This window comes from Haemorhous mexicanus, chromosome 6, assembly GCF_027477595.1.
Source record: "Haemorhous mexicanus isolate bHaeMex1 chromosome 6, bHaeMex1.pri, whole genome shotgun sequence".
NCBI lineage: Eukaryota > Metazoa > Chordata > Aves > Passeriformes > Fringillidae > Haemorhous > Haemorhous mexicanus.
Genome location: NC_082346.1, coordinates 33,983,977 through 34,009,318, shown reverse-complemented (window position 1 = coordinate 34,009,318; position 25,342 = coordinate 33,983,977). Strand labels below are relative to the sequence as shown.

Sequence of the window (25,342 nt, the reverse complement as noted above, 5' to 3'; positions counted from 1 at the left end):
TCCTAAAATTACTACATTTCTACAGAGAGTATGCATAACAAAAATAAAGCAATGATTTTTATTGAAAAACTGGAGCATAACTCTTCTTCCCTCTCACCTTGTAAAAATATAATCCTCAGTGTATGGGAAGGCAGGGACATTTTATCCCATGGCCTTAGGTACACTTACCATTCTGGGACTTTGTGGTTGGTCTGGGCTTTGTTTTTTAGATTTAACTTTGAAAAGTCAATATTCTTTCCTATTCTGCATCTCTATCTAATGCTAAGAGCCTATAAACAGAAAAGGAATTTAATTTGACTTGAAAAATAGGTCAGAATTCTGATCCTAATTTTACGGATGGATAAACTGAAACTTGGAATGGTTCCCAAAACTTTCCTGAAGCCATTCCAGAAAGTAGCAAAAGGACTGAAAATGGAACACAAACATCTTACCAACAAATATTCATCATCCACGGGTGCCTATCTTTCTGTTCCTGTCTCAAGAGGCACAGTATGAATGACTGTCAGCTGAGGTGGGGAGGGAAAAGTAAAGGGTATTTTTGTTGCTTAATTGTTTTGGAGCATGGTTTTCGTTAGTATTTTCAAAGAAAATCTTAGCCCAATACCTTCTGAATCCATCAAATCATAGCTTTAGCTATCATAAGTAAGGGGGAAAAATGTCGTTACCCTGTACTGTTACCAAATCTGGCTTGTAATAAAACCCTCAGCTTCTTAAAAACACACAAGTGTATCTGTCTGATTATGAAACACTGAATTACATACACCTCTCATGCTACACAATAAATAATGCAGTAAAATGTAGTAAAATAATTTACAAAAACTTTATGCACTCTGAGGTCACATCAAATTGACCAGTGATTCAATCACAAAAGCACTACCTTGAAGCAATCCAAAATATCCTGTCTGCTATACTGCTGCTTGATCTAATTCCCTACAGTAAAATTTATAACAGAATCCCGGAATTAACACCACACTGAAATGAAATAAACCTAAATTTATAAATTTTTTTTCTTTTTCTTTTACTTAGGATGAAAACAACTGTTGGTAGCCACTGTTAAAACAACTTTCTTCGGGACACAACATCAAACTTTGTCTTTCTTTTAAAGACAAACTGTTCAGGGCCACAAAGGAAGCTTATGTTAAAGAAAGATAAGAAATCATGCTCTTATCTCTCATCCTTTTGTTCCAACCATTATACCTCTCTTTCTCTCACATAAACTGGTTATTCCCTGCATTTGGGGCATATGGCCCTACATCATAGATATAAAGTGATTTTATTGCTGGGAACAAAGAGTACAGGGAATCAAGGATTTGATTTATTTGAGACTTAGCAATAAACCTCTGCCACTATTTTGTATTTCATTTACCATTTACCCAGGTATTTTTTGTCTAATAAGACCTTTATCAGGCACCTCCTGATTTTCTAATTTACCTTGAAATTGCGCTTACATCCTCACAGACTGCTCTAGAAATTGTGGAACCATGGAGACAGAATTAACTCACTGCAGATTTAAAGATGATGAACAGACAGCTGTGAGAAAATTACGTTTTTAAATGTTTTAAATTTGAATTTAAAAGAAAACACTGAATGAAAGAATGAAAAACCTCACTAAATGAATTAATTTTCCAAGTGGCTATTTTAACATTTTCTCCTGCAGGAATGTCAAATACTTCTCTCTCTCATTACTTTTTACATTTCTGCTTTGCTAAGCAAAGGACTAAACTCCCTCTGTTGTATATAAGAGAACTAGTTTGATCCTGAAGGCTAAAATGGAATTGTTAATAGGAATAACAGAATCTGTATATCTATACCAGCTTAATGTGGAGACTGTTCTTCAAACACAAGTAGTTTCAGGAGCTGCAGAACCCACATCTGAGCTCCTTTTCTGGGACATGCGTTTGCAAGTGCGGACTAAGTCGTAGACAGTAGTTGAGATATTCATTATATGTGGATTCAATGTGATGTAGTATCACAGACAAATTTCTTCAGTATAGACATGAATTTGTCTCTTCTATCTGGCTAGATATTTTCACCACACACAATGGCTGACATATCTACCTTTCTGTTGGAGTTAATGCTTAAAAATGTAGGAAATCTCACCAAGAATTATGAAGGGGAAAAAAAAACAACCCACCTTAAAATTAAAGCAGAGGAACAGAAATTTAGGAGCAAAAATATATGCACAGGAATGTCTTTGAGTCCATGGAATAACTATAAACTAAAGTACCCTTTTTCTAGTCTTCCAGGACATAAATGTAGTACAGCCTTTCTGGACTTCAGCTATTTTAGACACACTTCAAAGAAGTTCCAGTTTCTCTAGAGAATCATGCAAGCAGCTTGTGCTAATTACAGAGAGCCACTTGACAACACAGTCACTTGCTCTATGGAAACACATGCATTCAAGAATTAGGAAAACATAAATTAAACCAAAATATTGCAACATCGTCCATTCAATTAAAAATTAACCACTCAAGATTCGGATACTGCCAGAGACAATAATATTATGACTACACAAGCAGTTATCAAATGCATGACAAAAACCCTGGTGCTCAGTTGTATCCCCAACTTCTTTCACTTCTAATATTCCTAACAGACCCAGTCAGCCTCACACACGTGTTCCTTGTTATGTCCATTTGCTTTTCAGTTCCTTTCCCACCCATCAAGCCAGACTATGAGCCTCAGGAGGGAGTTAGCCACTCCTCCAAGCTGCTATGAGTCATTGTGATGTCTGCTGCGTAGGCCAAATTAAGCCTGAATTTCTTGCTTCCACTAGGCAACAAGAACAACGAGGAAAAACATGACAAGGAGGTGAGAAAAGATCAAAAAGACAGGAATTCTTTCCCTCAATATCCCTACCTTTCTAACATAGTTGTCATAGTGCATGGTGATGAAGAAAGTAAATCAAAGACACGGTGTAGAATTGCAAAAAACATTACTGTATTCCAACTTTCAAGTTTTCAGTCTTAAATCCTATTTTATCATGACAAATGAAAAAAACAAACATGCTACCTCCTAATATATGTATATATTTGTGTACCGTGTTAGAAGTACAAAGACGAATGTTGACAAACTTATCTTTGGATATGAACATATATTTTGTCTAAGCTTAAAATAAAGCTGTGTTAAATGAATACTTACCTAATCATTCATCCTCTTATTATTGTTTTTACATACATTCCTATTGTTTGGTACATGAAACCCTTAATCACAGAAATTAAAACACTAACAGAAATTATTGACTGAAAGCTAATAAAACAAACCAGCATTTTTTATGATATGGATACAGGAATATCAGTAGAGGAAGACTGGAATCACAAACATCCCTGCCACACACAATTTTTGAACTCTATTCTGAGATCAAGAATTTTCATTTCATCTTTGTAGTCAGGACAAGACACTGAGGTAAGAAATAGGGTTTTTGGTTTAGAATTTAAATAATGCAGATGATTGACCTGCACTATAGCTTATTTTTAAGAAGCCCACTTCTTAAAAGGCGGTCAAGAAACTTCTACTGTATTGGTGGCTGGAAGGGAATTTTGGATGCAAAGGGGCATGAGGGGAAATGCCAGCATAGACGAGCACTTTGAAGGTACCTACTACTGCCAGAGAGAAGACAGTGAATTTAGCAGTTTTGCTGTATTGCCATGCTCATATTCATAAAAAACCCCACAAACCCCAGCAATAAGAGCAGCATTGAATAGGAACCCTACTCCTATAACTGTATTACCACGACACATGAACAGCACCTTGCTTCACTTGTAGGAGACTCTATAATTTCATTTCTGTGCACAATGCTTTAGAACAGTGGCACAAGTCCTCAGATCAGCCAATCTAAGTGGTTCCATCATGTGCAACTTACAACTGCTTTCTGGGCATCCCTGAGCAGCTGAAAGAAACCAACCTGCCAATCTCTGCAGCACACCTATAACTTTACTGCAGACTTAACATAGCCTTAACATGCAAACACAGCCTTTGCCTATTTCCTTTAAAAGCGCTGCTTACATCTCATCCCAGCTGAATCACCAGCGGTTTGTTTTCATTCAAATCCCTCTGCCAGACGCTGGAGCAACTAATGAACTGCAGAATCTGGTCTTTAAAAATTTGACTTAGCAAACAAACCATCGACATGTTGATGACACTACCACCCAAAATATCACAGTAACAAGAGTAACAATTTACATGGGCTCTAAGCCAGTCTGTCTTTCCTATTCAAATTTCAAGAAAGCATGACCTAATTCTTCCACAAGTACTAGAATCTGGAGCTTTTGTTAATTCAGTTTTCTTTCTTTCTTTCTGTGAAGCATATGTTTCACCACAGATGATTACAGTCATTAGAAGAAAAAATATTTGTTTGGGTAAAATTAAGTATGGCAAGCATACAGCCTATAATAAAAATCTAACAGTAATATCAACTTGCCAACAGCTGAATACCTGTCCTGGTCATCTAAGTAATGGACTCCCAAATTCAGACCAATCAGATGAACCATGAATTCAATTCTATATATTAGAACCATGCTGTTTCTGTCAAGCCAAGTTTTCTCAATCTTTCAACAAATTGACACTTCCAGTATTATTCCCAAGTTACAAAAAAAAAGAGAGATTAATGCAGAGAAAACTGAAAAAAGAGGGAGAACGACTAAACAATAAAAAGCACTAGACAGAACAAATAGGAGTACTGTTTCTCAAATACAAGGTCAGATGGATATCCACTGGAATTAGAAAGAACCACGCGGCATTACCCTGAACAATTTCTCACAGCAAAGTAGTATAAAAGCTTTTTTTTTAGTTCCACTTAACACTTTCTAGGTAGTATTTTCTAAAATCTCCAGGTACCTGAAGAAGAGACGGCCTATTGTCTTTCACTTTAATATTTCAGAGTATTCCTCAGTTTATGATTAATTTCTGAATATCAAGGACTTCCAGTTTTACATTCAAGAACATAAATTTGAACCAGAGTTGTGGTGGCTAAAATAATCACTTTCTCCCTTGTAAGTATGTTATGTAAATATCTAAATAATAAAAAAACCCAAGAAATGTTTTTCTGTGAAAAGCTTATCTGATAATTAGCACTGCACTTTGGACATACCCTTTCATACACTTGCATAGGACAATATATGTGGCTAGCTACAGAAGTGGCCTGACTGGATATGAGCATTCCTCTGCTCATACACATGTTGCAATAATGGTGTTGTTTTCATTCTGGACAGTACCTGAAGAAAATCTGCAGCCAGTTCAGCAGGGGGCTGCCCCTTGCAGCCAGGCATCAGAAAAGGCAGTCACTCAACTACTATCACCAGTCTGTCACTCATTTCAACAAAATACCACTGGAAATGGATAACCTACTTTCCTCACAAATTTCTACAGGCAAGTTTGTACAATATTTAGCCATTCACACTTAAAAATCAGATGCAGAATTTACAAATAGCGGTAAACCACACATATGAAACAGAGGGTCTGTTTCTCCAGATAAGAAAATACTGTGACTTATCACCTGCTCTGTATCAAACAAGATTAAAAATGCCAGAATCTAATTTCTGCAAATGCTTCAACTCTTTTTTTTACCTGCTTCAGTGTACTTCAATCCTACTTTTACTTCTTCATTATTTGCTTTTGGTGGCGGCCAGACAGCCTGGAGTCTCCCTGGAGTCTTGTCATCTTGCTCTGAGGGACTCAGGTCAGGCTGTTAAAATTACACAAGAAAAAAATTAAAGTCTGCAGTATCAATTGATTCCAAACAGCAACTGCCATGCTCAGCTCCACACATGTGCTCCAGAAATTATCTGTCTCATTCTATTGATTGAAACACTGCTCAGTTGGTTGGAAGAGACACAAATAAATCAGTGTAGAAAACTATTTTTGAGGAGGAAAGTAGCATAATGCATGTGACATGCAGTGGTTTGTTGAAACTGTTCACATCACTGGGGAGAGCTGTCTATCCTTTCATGAACCACAGAGGTGGTCATGAATGCTAGGGTTTTTTCCTGTATCTTTCTTCCAGAGTGAAATATTCCATAGTGTGTTGCTCTTACAAGTAAACATTAGAGCAATTCACCTAAGACATCATTTGACAATATAATTTTCTGGAAGCACAGATAGTTTATGAAATTCCTGCCCCACCCCCTGCAGATTGCTCAGTCCACATACGAGGTAATACTGCCACATCAAAGTAATGCTGCAGCTGTTAATGGGACTGCACTGTCAACTGGAATGCTAAAATAACTCTTTAAATGGGGAAGGGGTGGAGGGGGAACGACCCACTAAACAAGCATTCTTTTACAGGGACTTTTTTGGTGGTTTTGTATATCTCCAATATTTCTGTAATCTGATTTTCAACGTGTTACTACAAGCAGTTGCACAGACACAATTGCAACAACAGTGAAACCCTGTAGGAAAAAGGCCCCATAAATGGCCCACAGGAACAAGGGAAAGGAAAGGCTTGACCCCTAGGCTCTGGCTTTGCCCTGAGAAAATACAGATTTGGACTAGAATGGACATCAAGCAGACATTTATAAAAGCCACTCCTGCTGACTCCTGTGCCTCCTCCCTCACTGTGTGTGATGACAGCTTCCCAAATAGGTTTGCTGAGGGCCACAGGAATGCTGACGCCAGCACAGCACTGGTGTAAGCAGGAAGGAGCAAGCCAGGGATGGGAAGGGCACACTCAGACTGCACTTGCTGTACATTCCACAGCCAATGAATACCTGTTTTCTCCTCCCCACAGGTAATTTACTACAAACTGGTATTATCAGTCTACCCAAATGTTGACCAGTATTTTTTACATGTTTTTTTAATATTATGTAAGAATAAAAATTTGAAAGAGAGTATAACCAACACAGAAAATTAACTTCAGTAGCTTTAGGTTTAAGGTCCAATCCTGAAAATAGAATCCTTCTTCCTTCAGCCAACAATAGTCTCCTGGACTGATTACATCTTCCAAAGATGTGGCTGCAAGAATTTCGGGTTGGGGGAATGCCAACCCAAAGGTTACTCATTTAATTAAAGAGTTCAAATCATATTCAAAGTCATTTATGATTGTACAAAAACTTTGCATTGATTTTTTTAATATAATAACTGCATCTCCATATGCCTAAGAGCATTAGCCTTGCAAACACTTACATTAATCAAAAATTTGAGTTGTCTAATTGAAATCACTAAGTTACACCTGGAAAAGGTTACATGCCTATCAATATTTGAAAAGCCAGATATATGCACATAAACAAGAAAAAACCCTTCCTGTTCTATGTTTTGAGCTGAAAATCACCCATAACTTCTTGTAACAACTCTTACCATGCAATTATTCCTACAGGTAAAATGAAATACTACTTATAAAAATAAAATACTCAATGAAAGAAAACAGTGCGAGAATCAGAAACTGTTAAATAATATTACAGTAAATATCTGCAGTATCAAAATGATTTAAAGCCATCATTAACATATGGAGAACTGTTATGTAGACATCTTTTACATCTTTATCAGAAACTGCTAAGTTCTCACTTCTAATTGAGAGGCTCTTATTGTTGCCATCAGTTGTGGCCGAATTCTGCTTTGACTGCAGATGATCAAAAATTCTGACAAATTAGCCCCAAGATTTCCTCAGCTGGGAATCCAAAATTTGAGATTTCCAAAAGAGAAGCAATCTGACATTTTGATCTTAAGTCCCCAGCAATAATATTTAAACAAAAATATTTAATCCTTCTACTTCCACATCTTAGGAAGAAAAAGTAATTCAACCTACAGATTTGTCAGATGGTCCATCCCCAGGTTTTGATTTTGACCTTTCAAATACAGCTTTCAAGGACTCTTTTTCATTTCTCATTTTGCGTTTCAGGGCTTCCAGCTCTGAAGGATCTGCAGTTGTTTCTTTCTTGGGAGGTCGTGTGAATAAGGCTTTAAAGGCATCCAGTGCAGATTCAGCAGGGCTTGATTTTATCTCCTCGGAGGGAAATCGTGGTTCTCTTTTGCTGGAGGCTTTGTTCTCTTGAGCTTCATCACTGTCCTCGGTCTCCCCAGATCCCTCACCAGAGTCCTCAGTTCTATCTTCATTTTTGGAGACGTCTATGTTTAACAAGTGCGAGAGTTGTTCTAGGAAAGTGGGATTTGCTTTAGGTTCAGATGATTTTTTTCTAATGGTCAAACCTGATGCAATACTGGATTTCTTAACAGGCTGTCGTAATTTAAGCAGAGCTAAATCATTCTCCCTTGGTTTAATTTCTGTAACAGTTTCCCCATCTTCTGTGGTTAGTCCCTTTTTCCTGACACGTAGTCCACTGAAGAAAGCAGGCAGCTGGAAAGTCTTTTCAGCCAGTGCTGTTTTTTGGAGTGATGTATTATCAACAGAAGATCTTTGTTCTTCATCTGAAAGTTCTTGAGGGCATTCCCCTGTAGCAAGCAAATGAGTGAATTGCTCATCCATTAACATTTTGTCTTTTCCATTGGAGTCATACTGTAGAATACCATCCAGCTCTTTTGGGATCTGGTTAGAGAATGGTGGGTGTAATTCAATGTCATCTGTATCCACAGCGTCATCACTGTTGCTGTGACCTTCTGATTCTGACTCTTCCTTATTTTGATTGCTGTTGTCCAAGGCCTCAGCAGACAAAGCAGCATTTTTCAGCCCATATTTGCTTGCATTGTTCTCATCAGTGTCTAGGTCCTTATTCTCCGTGTCTGATTCTGTGTCACTTGTTGTATGAACCAAAGTACCTTGTACAAGCATAGCATCCTTGTCGTCATTGTCGGATTCAGACAAAGAAGTCTGAACAAACCTCAAATGCTGAAGAAGTAATTCATTTTGGTCAGCTAACTCCAGCTCCAGGCCTGCCTGCCTGCCAGACATTGGGTCAGCTTGGCCACTGGTACTATCCACGCTGTGCTGATTTTCTGAGTCCTCATTACATCCATTATCATTCCTCTCATGCCAGGTGTTAGCGTGAGTATTTATATTGCTGTGCAAAGGCTGAAATGCTTTAAGCACTGTTTCCTCTTTGGGAGCTGTAGATTCAAACTTAGTTGTAAATCCAAACAGTGTTTTCACAGAAAATGTAGTGAGTGGGTCAGGGTCGCTTTCTGCTGCGTTCTTCAGGTCTAAAAGCTGACTACAGTCAGGCATCCCATTATGTTCTTCCATGTTGCCTGAAGAAGAGAATAGGTTCGCTCGCAGCAGCGCTGCTGACTGCTGAGCCAACACTTACTGCGCGCATCCAGGCTGCCGGCGGGCCGGCTGCCGGCGCTGCAACAGGCGGCCCGGCCCGGCCCGGCCCGCGCAGGCCGCCGGCCTCCCGCGCTCCCGGCCGGGCCGCCCCGCCGCTCCTTCCGCCCCGCCCGTCGGGGCTCCCGCTCCGCCAAGGGAGCAGCAAAACGACCCACCGTAAAAAACAGTTCTCGGCAGCGTCTGGAACTTGTTCCCCCGCACAAGAGGAGTCTGTCTCAGCACTAACCTCGGCTGAAGCCCGGCCGATGGTCCCCCCGGGGCTCCGCACCCCGACGGGCTGCGCTCCCCCGGCTCCCTGCGCCGAGCCCGCAGCGCCCGGCAGCTACAGCAGCCGTCCCGCCGGGCCGAGCGCGCCGCGGCTGCTCCCTACTTCCTTGTCCCGGTGCGCCAGCGCTGGGTGGTTTTCAGCAGAAAATTCCTGACGGATTCCTTTGCGTAGTCTTTCCACTAGGATAAAGCACTTCTTTTGTAAATCCATAATCACCAAAAAATGACAAATGGAAACCCGAGCTTACGACTCTGAAGCTTCCTGTGCCCCCTCCTGAAGCCCTTGGAGAGCCCCCAGTGCCCGGCCGGGCAGAGCCAACTCGGGTGAGCGCCCTTGAAGCAGAGGAAAGTAGGGAAAAAAGAGACTCTCTTCCGATTTGCTGGAGGTTTCATCTGGAATGCAGATTTCAGCCTCCAGGGCCATGAACAAAAACCAACGAGACTGGTTTCATATTACCACTGTCCTTGCCCTGCACAGCTCCTGCTGAGGTGCGCGCAGGTACTTATCAGAGACTGCGGCCGCGCCCAGGGACCGGGAGCGCTGGGCGGCGGGAGAGCGGCCAGCGCCCAGGAAGGGCGAATTAACTGTTTAGGAATCGGACAGCCTTGTCCATCCTGGGCACCAGCCTTGGATGAGTCCGACCCGCAACAATCTCTGCTGACATATTCTGTGACTTTCACAGACTTTACTGCTATATGTGTGAGATTTGTTTAGTTGAAACAAACAACAAGAACAAGAACAAGAACACTTGAAATGTACAAAACTGTCTAACTCAACGTTATCAGAAACTACCAGGAATACTATATATTTTTTTAAAATCAATACAGATGGAGAAAGTACAAAATACTCTTAAGCACTATTGATATTCAGAAAGCCAGTAATGTTTGGAGCAGGTTTCCATCACAAGTCTCCACTTTCACTACTTTTTTTTATTTACTCAAGTTAAAGGGTCATTCTACAGTCATCCATTTAGCTGTGATGAGTAATCTTAAGCAAGCAACATGGGCAAAGCTGTCCTTCACAAGGAAATCAGCTGCAGATCACACTGCTATATGTGATTACCAAAAAACATTTACTAAAAAGCTGAGTATTGCAGTCAACAGCAAAGTATCCCAACACATTTAGCTTTTGGTTTAATGCTTAAAAATGTAGACTGTACACAACCCATTTGTTTGTCAACAGCAAAAGCCATTGGTATCTCCTGCAGGAACAAAGTTTCCTGAAAATCAGATTGTAATACTAAGGGCTTGGATGAAGCTTACAGACACCTTTTCAATTACAGGGTTGCATGCATACCTATAGACAAAGGGCATTGGAATCATTCCCATCTTTATCTGTGATTTCACAAGGAGCAATGTCTTCTGCTCTGCTGCCTGGCATTTCCTTAGCAAGGCCTGGACTTGCTTCTCCGCTATGCTTAATCATCAGGTGCCAAGGTCAGAAACAACTGATAGGCTCCCCTGGTTTCTAGGCTTAATAGCACAAAAAGAAAGCTCTATGAAAAGAAAGAGACAGAGAGTCCCTACCACCTCCTATGCCAACCTATTCTTATAATTACAGGACTTACAAACAGGTGGAAGGAAGCTACCACAACACTGGTGATTTCCCCCAAGACAGAATTTCTTCAAGGCAAATCTAAAGCAATTCTACATTCCATTTTATGGCAAAATAAATGGGGCAAAGTGTCCAAAGTTTTCTACATTTAAATGCACATCTGTTTTTATGTTCAATTACATGATTAATTGTTCATTGTTCTGATAAATTGTATGGCTATGTCTTGCTTATTTATTTATGTGCCTACTTATTTGGGGTTTGATGGAGAAACATTAAATCATATTTTCAAGAATAGTCTTGTTAGTCACAAACAAAAATATATCTCTATGAAGAACTTCATAATACCTTTTAAACTAAACATACTGATTCAGATTATGCCAAAATATTTATTCATCTCTTTATATTAACAATAACCCATACTTAGAATAAAACTTCCCTGTAATAAAAAAGGGTCACCAAGCTGTAACAATCCTATGAATAGAAGGCTAATGATTACAGCCACTATTTAACTATTTAAGGTTTTAATGGACTTATAAAAAGTTTAGTTTAAAAGTGCACTTAAAACAGGATTCTCATACATTATGTCTAAACAACATCCCAACAAAATATAGCAGACCAGGATCAAATTAGAAGTGAAAAGAATGGTGCTTTTAGCATAAAGCTTAAGTAATACAATATATTGAGGTGCTAGAAATCTCAGAGTTGAACAGTGAATAATTAAAATTCCAGAAGCTGAAATATACCCTATATAACCAGAGTAATCTTACAAGTCTGCAGAAAATACTGCTTTATGTGTACCTCTTTTTGTAGTAAACTCTAGGAAGTGTGGAGAAACTTTCAAATTTTTGAGCTCTAGGATTAACAATGAAACTCATCTCTACATATATGCCTGGAGAAATACTCAAAAACTGAAAGTCATTGTGATGAATGAGTCAATCAGTCTCTGAAATTCACCACACAGTCCATAAACTCCCAGACTAAAATATGGCTTTTGTAGAGACTGCTTCCTGCATTCTGATGATCAGCCCAGTGGAGAGTCCTTTGAGGGACTGAGTAGCTGACAATGAAATACATATTGGTTACTTACTCAATAGAGTGTTTTGGGGTAAAATACATACATCAGTGTGTGCCCTTAATATTTTGATATAAAAAAGAGGTCATCAGAGGTGATGTAAAATGAGATGGAGTCAGTTTGTTGGTAGAAGTGTTTAAATGCTGGGTGGATCTATCTCATAAGGAAAGTCTCTCTGAACAGGCTGTAACACTGCATCTGAAGGAACAACTTCAAAATCTTTAGAAAAAATCAGTTATAATTATGTTACAAGACTCTTTACTTAATAAAACTGACAACTCTCTGGTGCCTCAGAAAAGCCCTTAAAACCTGTCATACCAACTTTCAAGACAGTCAATGCACTAATTATACAAAAGGACAACCATTCCTTACTGTTTAAAGCACATTTAACAATCCACACCCTTTCTGACCTACATTTCATCACAGACAGAAGTCACACCCACAACACACTCTAGTTCTGTTTTTGAGGTGTCTAAAAGCTCACCTGAAGTAGGTTTTAGAATTGGCTTTGAAGAAAACACACATTAAGCCAGAATAAGATAATTTAATTTCTACCACTATCATATGGCAGGGCTCAACACTTCCTCACCCCTTATCTATTCAGATTGCTTTTTCAGATCACTGTAATAACAAACTAGATAAACATGAACAGGATAGAAAGACATTCTACAAAACAGCATGGTTGCTAAACTGAAAACAAATATTCTACTGTTTTTTCAAAATGAAGAACCCCAAATCTAGAAAAGTTTACATAAATTCTTGAAAATAATCATGGAATCAAATATGCACCAATTGCATCAGGCTTCAGAAGAGCCACGAGAAGCAGCAGGCTCTGTCTGTAGCTCAGGTGGCTTGAAGTGATCTGAAGTTCAGCTGACACAGTCTGCCCTCTGCCCTGTCCTCAGCCTAACCTTTACTGTGCTATTTGATAATGGTCTTAATATTCCCCTGCTCTCCTGTTTGTCTCTCCTGCTGATTACCTCATTTTAAACTTGGTATTTTAACCTCTTAAATGCTCTAAAAGAGGAGAGGCAGGGAAGATAGAAGGAAAACTATAAGGTCTTGATTTTCCTCATTATTATCAGCCTTGTTACCTCACTTAGACCATTATGTGAGCAGCTTTCCTGCATTTTGATGGAATTGGGTATTACCAACATAACTCCTTTAAATGTAAGTAATTAATTTAGATGTAGCAACAGAAACATAGACATGATAATTCTTATCAGAATTCAGCAATACATGATGTTAACACAATATGTGGACTCCAGACACATTTGGTGAAGGGGTCTGTATAAATCCATCTGTATAAATGCAAAGTGTTTTTTAACATTTTCATCTAAATTCTTATTGACATTGAGATATGGACTACTTTAGAGAGTTTGAAAAAGCACTGTAGTACCTATACAGTTATAAAATCAGAAAGCACATTAAGAAACTCAGTTTTAACTATTTTGCAGGAATGCATACTGTATACTGTATCAATAAATGTATGGAATATTAACTGTAAAACCTATCATATGGAAAAGCAGTGGTACATCTGAGACAGAAATTCTAGAAAGATATATTGATGGGTCTGGTTAATATGAGCAGACATACAAGTAACAAAGACAGGGAACAGAAGATCACTGTAAACTGTGTAAGTAAGCTAATGAAGATCTTTGTACATTAAGGCACAAAGGCTGGCACTTAGTGTTACAAAGAATGGAGATGAATTTTTAATCCTTTTCCTTTTATAGGTTACTCTCTTTTCATCTTCTTTTCATTTCAACAGGCCTTTTGCTCCCCATCTACAATATGATATAGTAGTTTAAAGCTTAAACAAAAAGCTTTATAAAATAAAATCCACATAGTTGCATTAATTTACCATAAGTAATTTACCATTAAGTAATTACTAACTGTTAATTGCAATTTTAGCTGCCTTTTCGCATCTCACTTATGTGCTTTTTTGTCTGAGATGAAACGCTGTATAAAAAATAGGGTGGAGTTTCATTTCTATTTTGTTTCATTACCTTCCATATCTCTTTATCTTCCTCCCACCTAAGGTTTAAAATCTAAAGCAAGATCTTTTTTCATGCTTCTGGTATAGATTGCATTTAGAAGTCCTGTCAGAGTAGAATTCATTCACTCTCTCTCTCATCTAGATTATCTACTGCCTTCCATCTAATAGAAACATACAAACATCTTTTCAATATCATAATGGACGAGCTGGAGAAGTGGGCCAATGGGGATATTCTGGGGTTATACATGCCCAAGTGCACCGTGCTGCACCTGGCTCAAGGCAACCCCTGTTATCAACCCAGGCTGGGGATGAACAGCCCTGTGAGAAGGACTTGGGGGTGCTGCTGGCTGAGAGGCTGGACATGACCCAGCCACGGGCACTCCCAGCCCAGAGAGCCACACGTGTCCTGGGCTGCATCCAGAGCAGTGTGGGCAGCAGGGCCAGGGAGGGGATTCTGCCCCTCTGCTCTGCTCTGCTCAGACCCCACATGCAGAGCTGCATCCAGCTGTTTTGGCAGAAGGAAGGGGAACAGAATGTAGAAAGAAGGACATGGAGCTGCTGGAATAAGTCCAGATGAGGGCCAAGAAGATGATCAGAGGGCTGGAGCACCTCTCCTGTGACAACAGGCTGAGAGAATTGGGGTTGTTCAGCCTGGAGAAGAGAATGGTCTGGGGAGATGTTACAGCACCTCTCAGTACCTGAAGTGAACTACAAGAAAGCTGGAGAGATTTTACAAGGGCCTGTATTGCTAGGACAAGGGATAATGACTTCAAACTGAAAGAGAGTAGGTTTAGTTTAGATATTAGGAAAAAATTCTTTGCTTGTGATGGTGGTGAGGCACTGGAACATGCTTCTTAGAGAAGATCTGGATGCTCCATCCCTGGAAGTGTTCAAGGTGAAGTTGGATGGGACTCTGTGCAACCTGCTCTAGAGACCGGTGTCCCTGCCCATGGCAGGGGAGTTGTAATTAGATGATTTATAATGTTCGTTCCAACCTGAATCATTCTATGATTCTGTAATTCCATTAGCAAACACCAGGGTAGCTGTAGATGCACATACACAATTATATTATACATTAATGTTAGGGTGCTCCTAATCCAGAGCAAGAAGAGCTTTTCAATAAATAGCTTTTTCATATTGTTATTATTAAGAATATAATTGCATTTTAAAACAATAGTGCCAAACTTTTGATCAGTCAGGTTAAAGGTTTTCTCCTAAGAGCAGAAAAGGCCCATAGATAACGTGACTGGGTGTAGTGCAACTGTGAATAAATAAATTGGTCCATTTTAGATGCTGTTTCCTGGGAACATGATCTTAGCTTCAGAATTGCTCTCCAGACACTGGCTCCTTTTTTACCACAATTGTCTTGCTGTCCAGTCTGATGAGTGCACAGGGAAGACAATATCTGGGTGCAACGTCCCACCCTAAAGAGGAAGGGAACACCCAAGGGTTGTTGTCACCAGAGCAACTCATGCAGCCTGGTTTTGGCCACTATCTTTCTTACAGGCTACTTCTAGCAGGGCTGCAGTCCAAAGAGATTCTGATGGCAGCAACTGCTGCAGCAGCCTTTTCACTATTGTTCTTTTGGCAACTCCTCCTTCAATCCCATGGATGCAACTTGAAGAAGAAAAATAATCTTGGAGATACAAGGGCTCTGTAATTCAGCTCAGAATTCTGTCCTGAAAGAGAGTCACAGGGAGTGAGGTGCAGGATGAAGTTTCTTGGTGGGTCCCCAGCAGTCCATCGGCCCATGTTGAGCCCCCTTTTTTTAACAGAAATTAAGCCTTTTGTTCTGAGTATTTTAAAAATAATGGAATAAATATTCTTTCTTTTTAACTACAAGAAACTGAAATTATTCAATTGTTTCATAATGCAATTATTTAGATTTTTAGACATAAAATATTTCTTTAAAAAATAGTCAGAAAGATGGAAATAAACTGTTTACTAATCTCAGATATTTCTTATGTTACTCAAAATGTTGTTCTTAAATGGCCTTCATTTGTAACTCCTCCTGCTCTATACAATGACTTTTAAATGCAGTCAGAGAATCCTCAAGGACTATATGCTTCCTGTTATAGCACATATTTCTAGCAGTGATAACAGCTATGTCACTGTTCCTCTCAGTTCAGTTATTTGTTTTCATGTGAGCAATTTATTACAAGGATAAACCTGCACCTTCAAACTGACTACAAGACTATTCTAAAGAATTATTTTAAGAAAAGGAAGTTAGGACAAAAAATCAATTTTATAACAAGCTCAAGAGAATACCAATGGTGACTGTAAGCATAAAAAGCATTTTAAATGTACTTCTAAGTCCATTCTTTTATTTCCACCAATAGATGTCACTCTTACACAAATTTTTCTTAGTGTTTCTTTGCACAAACTGTATTATGTAATCTAGTCTTTAGAGCAATTTCTTCCAACCATTCAATCCTTCCCATGTTTCTTTCCTCTTCTTCTGCATTCTGTTCTGCCAAAACATGTCTCTGTAGGCTGCTTACTGCTCACCCTGACAGCATGTAAGTATTTCCAGCTACATTAAGCTGGCCTGACCTTATGATGAACTCAGGTTGCCCTCTGAAGCTTCATTGTTTCATACCCCAGGAAGTTGAGAAACTTTCCCTGTCAAGATCATGGCCAGTCTGGCTCCAGTGCCAGTTCAGCTTCTCCAAAGCTCTGAGAAGCAGCAGCCTGGCTCCCAGCGCTGCACCCATGCACGTGAGCAGACGCACATGCACTCATGCACAGGTGCACACACAGAGCTTGCTCCTGCAATGCATCTCCAGGAACCAACTAATTTAAACTAAACACCCATCAAGATTTTAGAAATGGCACATCGTGTATCTTAATCTATTTATATAATTTCAAACATTTTCCATATGTATTGCTCTCAGCTGCACAGAGACATATGGGCTCACAGACCATCTGGAAAACTGTATTCCATCCAAAACTTTGCAGTTTGTCAGATATTTTGGAACATGCTTTTAGACTGACCCGAAATAAATGCATACCAAAAATGTAATTGTATATAATGAATGCTTGTTGAAATCCAGTATAGCATGAATACAGTCCTACTCACATTCAGTTCCAGGCTCAGATGCAACACACTTCTGTTGATCTTCTCCTTCTCACTTGAATGAGGAAATGAGTTTGATTGCCCCAGTCTGCAATCCAGAACCCACGTATCTTCATCTCTGTTTGCCACATCCAAACTAGTCAGCCGTTCAGTGAAGTCATCCTTTAAAGCAGACTCTGCTGGGAAGCCCAAATGAAATGAAATTAAATTAAATAATTCTATGCATCTGCACATAGTCTCTGCATACAGGAAGTTCTGTATCTTTTTGAAACTCTAGTGCACACTACCAATATATGCAAATTCTCATGTTTGTTTAAAGCACAATAGAATGGTATAAAGGGGGTAACAACTTTGTTTTGACTCAGAAAAAATTTTTTTGTCCTTAAATTTTGCGGGTCAGATCTAGAATTAAAAAAAAATGGGCTGCTTGTCTTTCCCCCATATACAGACACAGACTCTGGGTAAGATGCTTGAGTTTCTACCTCAGCCAAGGCACTCTTACTGGTCATCCTAAATGTGCTCGTTACACACACATATTTCAGAGGTGGGTGTGAAATATAAAACTACACTAAGAAAGCTCCATAAACTGATTTGATGAGCTTTTTGACATTGGCTGAGCACAGCCTCAGTGGGGACGGTGCCAATCCACCTTAGTCCCTTACACCAAGCACATAAAAAGCAGGGTCTTTCAATCAGAAAGGATACTTAAGATTTTATCTTTCTCCAGTAAGCTTAAAACATAGTGTCAGCCTGGTTTTGGAATGGTTTAGGTACAAACAACCAGATTTAATGGGAGAGGTAAGAACGGTCAGCCATGGGTGTACTCCTGTGCATCAAGCTGTGCAACCACTCAGCACTGTTCCTTCTGTTCACAGCATTGCTGGTTTATTAGACCCCTCAAAAATGTCTGTTTCTGCATGATAGCCTCAACTTTAGCAATGAGAAAACCAATGAATTCCATGAAGTTAATTAGTTCTCTGAAGTGTAATATCTGACATGAGATACATAACTATTTTTTATATTCTATAGGATATATACATATATCCTCTTATCTATGTAGATATATACTCTTTCATATACACAGACACATCCATCTTGGAACATTTTACTGGAAACTTCAGATATTAGCAGAATTCCTGGCTGCTGCATATCATAGCTTAGCATTACAAGAGCAGCCCTGGAAGACTTCAAGGCCAGATTTGATGGAGCTCTGAGAACATGGTGAAAGATATTCCTGTCCATGACATGGGTGTTGGAGCTAGATGATCTTTATGGTCCTGTTCAATCCAGGCCCGTCTCTGATTCTAATAATGGCACTCACAAATTTGTAATTTTTTAAAGTTGTATTTTCTTTTTCCCTAACTTGAAAAGACATTTTAAAAAGAGGCACCAGGATCAGATTCTGTATGTTTGCTTAAATATAGGATGACTTTCAAACTTTCTGATGGCTTGCAGTTCCAAATAATTTAGGTGCCACCCTGTATCAATAAGCATAGTAAAGTATGATACTTGATAAAATGGCCAATAATCCAAAGTACAAGTCAGTTATTATTGTGTGAATATACTCATCTTTCTTCTTACTCAGGTGAAATCTCAGAGTGAGATCCTATCAAAATACAGCATTTCTGCAGAAGAGTATTACACATACCTTTACACATTTTGAAATTATGCACTGCATATAATATTAAACTATATCAAGATATTCAAAGACAAGACAACACATTTTAGGACACTCTCAGGTCCAGATGTGCTATCTTTTAGATAAGGGATCTAAAGAGAGAATTATTTTCTGATTTTTTGAGTCATTGGTTTTCTGTATATTTTTACACACTTGATAAAATATTTCTTTTGTTGGCCCTTACGCCATTATGTAAGTGTTGTGGTTTAACCTCAGCCAGCAACCAAATACCATGCAGCAATCATGTATCCAAAACATAGCCCTATACCAGCCACTGTGAAGAAAACTAAGTTTACCCTGGCTAAAACCTACTCATTTTGATATTTAGAAAGCTTTAAGATCAGAAATACAAATATTATTCTTTTAATATTGCATACAAATATTAAATTTGTATGCAATATTAAAAGAATAATAATAAGCTGAATAAAATGTATTGATTGAATTTTGATCTTGGTTTTTTTGCACCATACAATTAGCCCAGTTACCTCTAGCCACCCCCCTTTACATAACTATGACATGGAAAATAAAAAGGAAGTTCCTGGTGAGTGGAGAGGAGAAAGTAAAAATCACCACTTTTAAGGTAATTGGACATTATTTGTATCATGTTAACAAACCCAATAAACAAACTGAATACCTCCCTCAGCTGTGGAGATTCAGTTTTTGTCCAAATTTAATTTTATGCACCATTATATTAATTTATGGTATTTTTTTGCTGTTGGCAGACTCCTCCCAAGTCTGTTACCAAGTCTCTATTCTCCACCCTCTATGTAATTATTACTTAATATTCTGTTCTCTATGCATTTATGTCGGTAGCTGATGATTGCTTTCCTCCCTGATCTAGTCCTCACCTGCACACACCATCAGCATACAACCACTTCCAGGGTAAGGGACCCATCCAACCCAGCAGACAGTGGAATATGAAAGGAGAACTTTAACCATCTCTCTAAGTATAACTATTTTAAGCAAATTCTTAAATGTTTGGCCATATTTTGCACTGAAGTTCACCATTCTGTCAGCTCTGACAGATGGATTTTACTGCTACTTACACTTATCCAGGAAACATTTTTTTTAAAAACTAGCAACTGTAATCTGATTGTGCAGCTAAAAAAAAGGTCATATATACTTTATGCATGCATTTGCAAACACATGTATATATTATTGAATCATAGGCTAAATTTAGGCAGTTTTAAAATGCATATGTTTATCCTTTAGCCAACTTAAATGAATCAAAAACATTTTTTTTCCTGTTGAAAAAAATAAGGCTTTCAAGAAAGTTCAATTGCTATTCAAACTGTCTTCCAGGTTTTAAAGTTTATGCCACTTCGGAATGCCTTCTGGGCGCACTGTATGTATGAAGAAGACTGCCCAAATACAGATCTGCTGCCATCTATTGTCCCAAGTAAATTGAAGACAGAGCGATGCAAATAAGGGAAGACTGAGAATACTTAATGCTTCTTTGGCAATTTTTACCATGAAACTCTGTGAGTGTAAGGAAACAACGTTTTTATGTTGTCACAGGTAAGACAGATGAGGCAGTCAAACTTGAGGGGTACAGATGGGGTCTTGTCATCAGACTGTGACAATAAATGGTACATCCAGGATTTCCTAAGCCCTCTAGTCCTATGCTGAACATACATAATTATAAGGTAATTGCATCTGACTTTTTTGGTACAAATTGCCATTCTTGTCATACAGACTCTTTTAAACACAAATTGTTAAATTAGCAAGCAGGCACATTAGATGCCATGTAGTACATTTATGTTAGGTCGCTGTTCTGGAATACACAACTCTATGGAACAGCTTCTGTGGGCAGACTCTCTCTATAGAAAACCTGTTTGTGCTTTCTCAGCTGTCTGGGAAAAAGAACTTTGAGGAAAAATATCAGCTTCTCTTAAACTTTTCTTTTCTTTTTTTTTTTTTTTGCTAGTTCAAGGAATTAGGATGTCATGATATCCATTTCCTTAACCACAACTCACTTAACTCTCAGGCCAGTGTTTACACTGATTGCTTTTAGCTATGTTTCCTGACCACTATATATTAATATTTCAATCCCACTCCATTCTTTCTAGATTGCTCTACCACATAGGATAAAAATAAAATGCTTAGTCTTTTTGTATGTTGATTCCTCTGTAATGTAATTCTGTTGCCTAGTTGATTGAATATTTTAAGTACTCTTATATGCATGAATAAAGAATTTGTGTTAATTACAAACTTGTATTCACTGCTTGCCTCTTGGAACAAGTGCAAAGAAGGTAAATTAAATTTAAATCTTTGTACACCATTTGGGAATGAGTCTCAGATTGCCAGGTTTTGTGCACCTTTAGAGTTTTGGGCGTCTTACATTTTAAGGAAAAGAAAACACTAACAAACAAAATAAATAACCAAATAGGTTTTTCAGCAAGTGAATCACAAACCTGAAACAATCTAACTCAGAAGTTGTGTATTTAATGGCACCTTTTTGACAGTAGAAATGAACACTCTAAGCATCAGAACTGCATTTAGAGGGTTTACAGTATTACTGACTTAAGAGAATGTTATTACTGCAGGGATTTAGCTCTTGCAAGATCTTAAGTCAGCAAATCACAGCATGTTACAGAGTCTTTGGTACACTTCCTTAATCAAATAGATGAGGCTTGATCACTTTTATTGAGAGCATTAATGGAACATGAAGATAAACTGAGTCAACATATTTTTTTAAAATTATGAAAATACAAAACATGCGGATCCTACCAATTTTTTTTGTTTTGCATGGGAACTTCAAATTTCATGATCCATCCCTCTGATCTGACCTTTTCCTTTCTTAGCAGTAAAAGCTTTTTGATTTTTCCTCCTTACAATATATCTTTTATTTTCATTATTAGATACACCAACGTATTAAATCTCAAATTAAAACAGCATTGGAAGTAGTCTCAGCAGTTTCAGATTCTGTGGTTAGATGATATTGCACAGCTCCATCCACATGCCATCTGTGGTACCTCATATCTGTTAGCATATAAAGACATTAATTCTGGGTAAACATATGAGTTAGGCACTCAGTGTTCCTCTGTATGTAGCTGACACAGAGGACAATAACATCTGATTTTCTGGAGATAAAGTCTACTATGAAGTTGAAGAAATATGAATAATTAGGGAAAAATAAGAGAAGTAGAAAGGGGATTTAAAAACCTAGAGGAGGCTTGGGGATCGACCAAAAGGAGAGAGTTCATGGGATGCTACAGAAGCCCTCCTCCCTCCCTTTTAATTTTACATATTTTCTTAATGGGAAAGAAGCAAATAGAAGAAACCTGTTTGCTCTGGCTTCTCTGAGACCCAAGAGAAGACTGAAATCTCAGCATCAATACAGTTCTTTCTGTTTTATTGGACAGAATGTAAGAAGTATGTAGCTGTCTGTGCAGAAAAGTGAACATTGTGTATTAGGTCAATGAATAAATCCTTTTTACACGAGGAAAACTCATAGTGCAAGGCTAGAGAAACTGGAAAATTACACTATATGCTATTTCTGAGAATGAAGACATATGTCACTTTCCCCCACTTTTTTTTTTTTTAAATTTAATCTGTATTGTAGTATGGGCAATTCATAGTATAAGCAAAATCCTTGCTCAAGATTGCCTGATTCCACAGTACATTTAGAAATTCTTTTTGCATGATGACAAATTGTGGATTTTAAAAAGCAAATGTTAAGCCTGCTACTTGCTATGTTGCTCTAACAAAGAAGCCTGAATGGCACAGTCCTTAAATCAAATCTCTCAAAGTGATGAGTGTGGGAACAAAGCCCTGGAGCAGCAACACCCTGCAGTGGCAGTTTAAGTCCTTGTAGTGCTCAGAAAGCCAGAAACTCCTAAAGTACCAATATCCAAAACAATCAACCATTTAATGTATTTTGCCTGTATCCTCTTTCTTCTTGTAAGTACAACTTAGTACAGCTAATAACGGAGAAAAAATGTGTAAGTGGCTTCAAATCCATACAAATGCTAACAGAAAAAATTATTGCCAAGTAAAATTAAGACCTCCCTCCCTTGCTAGCAAATAAAAATCAGTATGTGATTCTGAATTGTGAACTTGAAGAAGGATATCTTCCTGCAGGAGGTGAAAAACTGTACGTAGCTTGACATGAATGTCTGTCATTAAAAGAAAAGAACAGCAAAAAACAGTGAAAATAAAGCTCTCTGGTGTAGCAAGTTTGACTGAGCAACCACCAAACCTAGACATATGAAGGAAATCCAAAATACTTATTTTCTTGTAAAAAACATTTGTGCGACTTCTCAATGCAGAGTATGTCAACTACAAAAGCATGTGATAACCCTAAAAGCTTTTTAAAAATACTTCAAAATCAGCAGGAAACTAAGAAAAATAGCAATATCTATCAAAACCTATAAAATCCTTATATAAATTTAAATGGTTTGCATTAAAGTATCTTTTCATTTATTGACACTGAATGTGATTTATATTTTTTTTATTTAAGAGTTTACATTTACAGTAATTTATATACTTTATCCTGCTTTTTTTTTCTTCATCTCAATCTATTTATTCTAGACAAAAATCTCCAATCTGTAAGACAGCAAATTCTAACAGAAAAAAATAAAAATTCTTATCACTGACTTCATGTAAAAGAACTAATACAATTTAGATTAGGGAAAAAAAACAACCCAACAAGCAAAACAAAAACAAAACAAAGAAAAAAAGCAAGATCATCTGCAGAAAGATGAGAGAACCCTATTCAAGATTCAGTGTTGTATCATCCAACATGTGCTTGAGAAACCCGAGGAACAGGAGCTCTAGTAGCAAGTACAGAATGTATTTTCTGAATTAGGATAGAGACCTGAAAGGGACCGAGCCAGTTTGGCCCCATACAAGCCTACTGCTTTAGCACATACTCAAATGTAATGAGTTTAGTTACTGCACAAACAAGGAACAAGATTTGCCTTGTCACTTGCCAGCCCACTCTTGCTTTCCAATGCAAGCCAGAGGCCTCCAAGTGTTCCCAACTGGCTCAATAAACAAAGAGCCAAAGATACTAAAAACCCCAAGAGAATATAACACAGGAAGCAATTGGCACCTCAGTGCAAATTCTTCATCTTTTACTATTCCCAAAGAAACTTCACATGTCCACAGTCAAATGCCACAATCAATGTTCAGGCCAAGGTTCTGAGGTGCAACGCCAGGAACTTTCAGTGAAAGGCTTATTTTTAATTCCAAAGATCTTCAGTGCTCACAGTAACTTCCAAATGGGATTAATACCCAAAGTATCTAGTTAAACCTAGTTAAATATCCAATCAGCATGTATTAATTATACAACATTTCCCAAGTGAGCCTTTTATGGACACACAAATATTAAATACTACAGAAAACTTTAAAATACCTGACAATTCACATATGTTTTTCTTAGTAAGCGTATGCTAAGTATCTTGTGGGGCTATCAAATACATGATGATAATTTTCTACAACCAGTTTACATCTGTTTACAAACTTCATTACCTGAAGTAATTTCTATGCAATCAGAGCATATACCCTATTTGCTATAGATTATACTCAAAATAACTACCAAAAATGGAAGCATTCCTAATCTTGAAATTGTTGTTATGGGGAGTGTTTCACTGTAACTTTTTACAATGAGTTCTCTCATCTGTGGTATTTGCCAGTTAGCTAAAAGAATGTGGATAAGGAGACTGATGTTTAAACATTTTATTTCTTATTTTGTTTAACAAGATTAGACCTTGCAAGCAATGTTTTTGAAAATATTAGAAATCTGTAGCTAGTGCAATAAGGAAAATGAAGAGCTAGGTAGAAAACCATTATTTTTCTCATGTGCTTTTTATTATATTTCTCCTTATACACTGGTTCTCACTCTTAAACATAAGAAAGGCAAAGTCACCACCAAAAAGATTTGATTTGGACATTAGGTAAGTAAAAAATTAATGGCAGTAGGATTGATTTAAAATCATTTACATCTTTTACCTTACACTTCAAAGTTTTGAAAGTTGCCTAAAATAAGCTTTAACATCAATGCATCTACTTGTAGAGGTCACTTAGGCCAGCCACCTCTACATTGGATTAATGTCATCATATAAATATTTTAGCATAAATATTAAGATTTGATATAATGAAGTATGGATAGAAATATACAAAAGCGCCAGAAGGAATAATCAAAGAACAGCCTCTATAATCAGGGACATTATCGACAGCAACAAAATTAATTAACACTGAGCATGTTATTTATAACTAGACCGTGATTCATCAGTGAAAGACTGCACTGTGATAACAGGAGAATGCACACAGCCTGCATGGCCTGTGCTCTTCCTTCTCCTCCTCTTGGAATAACACTGCATAGCGTGGGACTGTCTTCTGCCTTTTATCCAACAGGAAGACACACAACAGCCCAAAATATACTGAAAATCAGGAACCAGGAAAATGGCCAGCAACCTTGCTTAACATCAATTAAAAACAAAGTACATAAGTCTTTACAGGAAAAGTATCACCTGTTTTA

General features: G+C 38.0%; 1 protein-coding gene across 3 annotated transcripts in view; it reads right to left on the bottom strand.

Moving 5' to 3' along the window:
- FMN1 (formin 1) overlaps nt 1-25,342 on the bottom strand; it is a 167,217-nt gene that overhangs the window by 122,138 nt on the left and 19,737 nt on the right. The window contains exons 2-3 of one of the 3 annotated variants that reach the window (XM_059849788.1): nt 17,184-17,359; nt 5,563-5,680 (exon numbers count right to left, since the gene is read on the bottom strand). In XM_059849788.1, coding sequence (XP_059705771.1) covers nt 5,563-5,680; nt 17,184-17,359 — 294 coding nt within the window. Of the gene's footprint in view, nt 1-5,562; nt 5,681-7,735; nt 9,430-17,183; nt 17,360-25,342 lie in introns of those variants that run through there. The other 2 variants (XM_059849789.1, XM_059849790.1) reach the window with 2 other exon arrangements.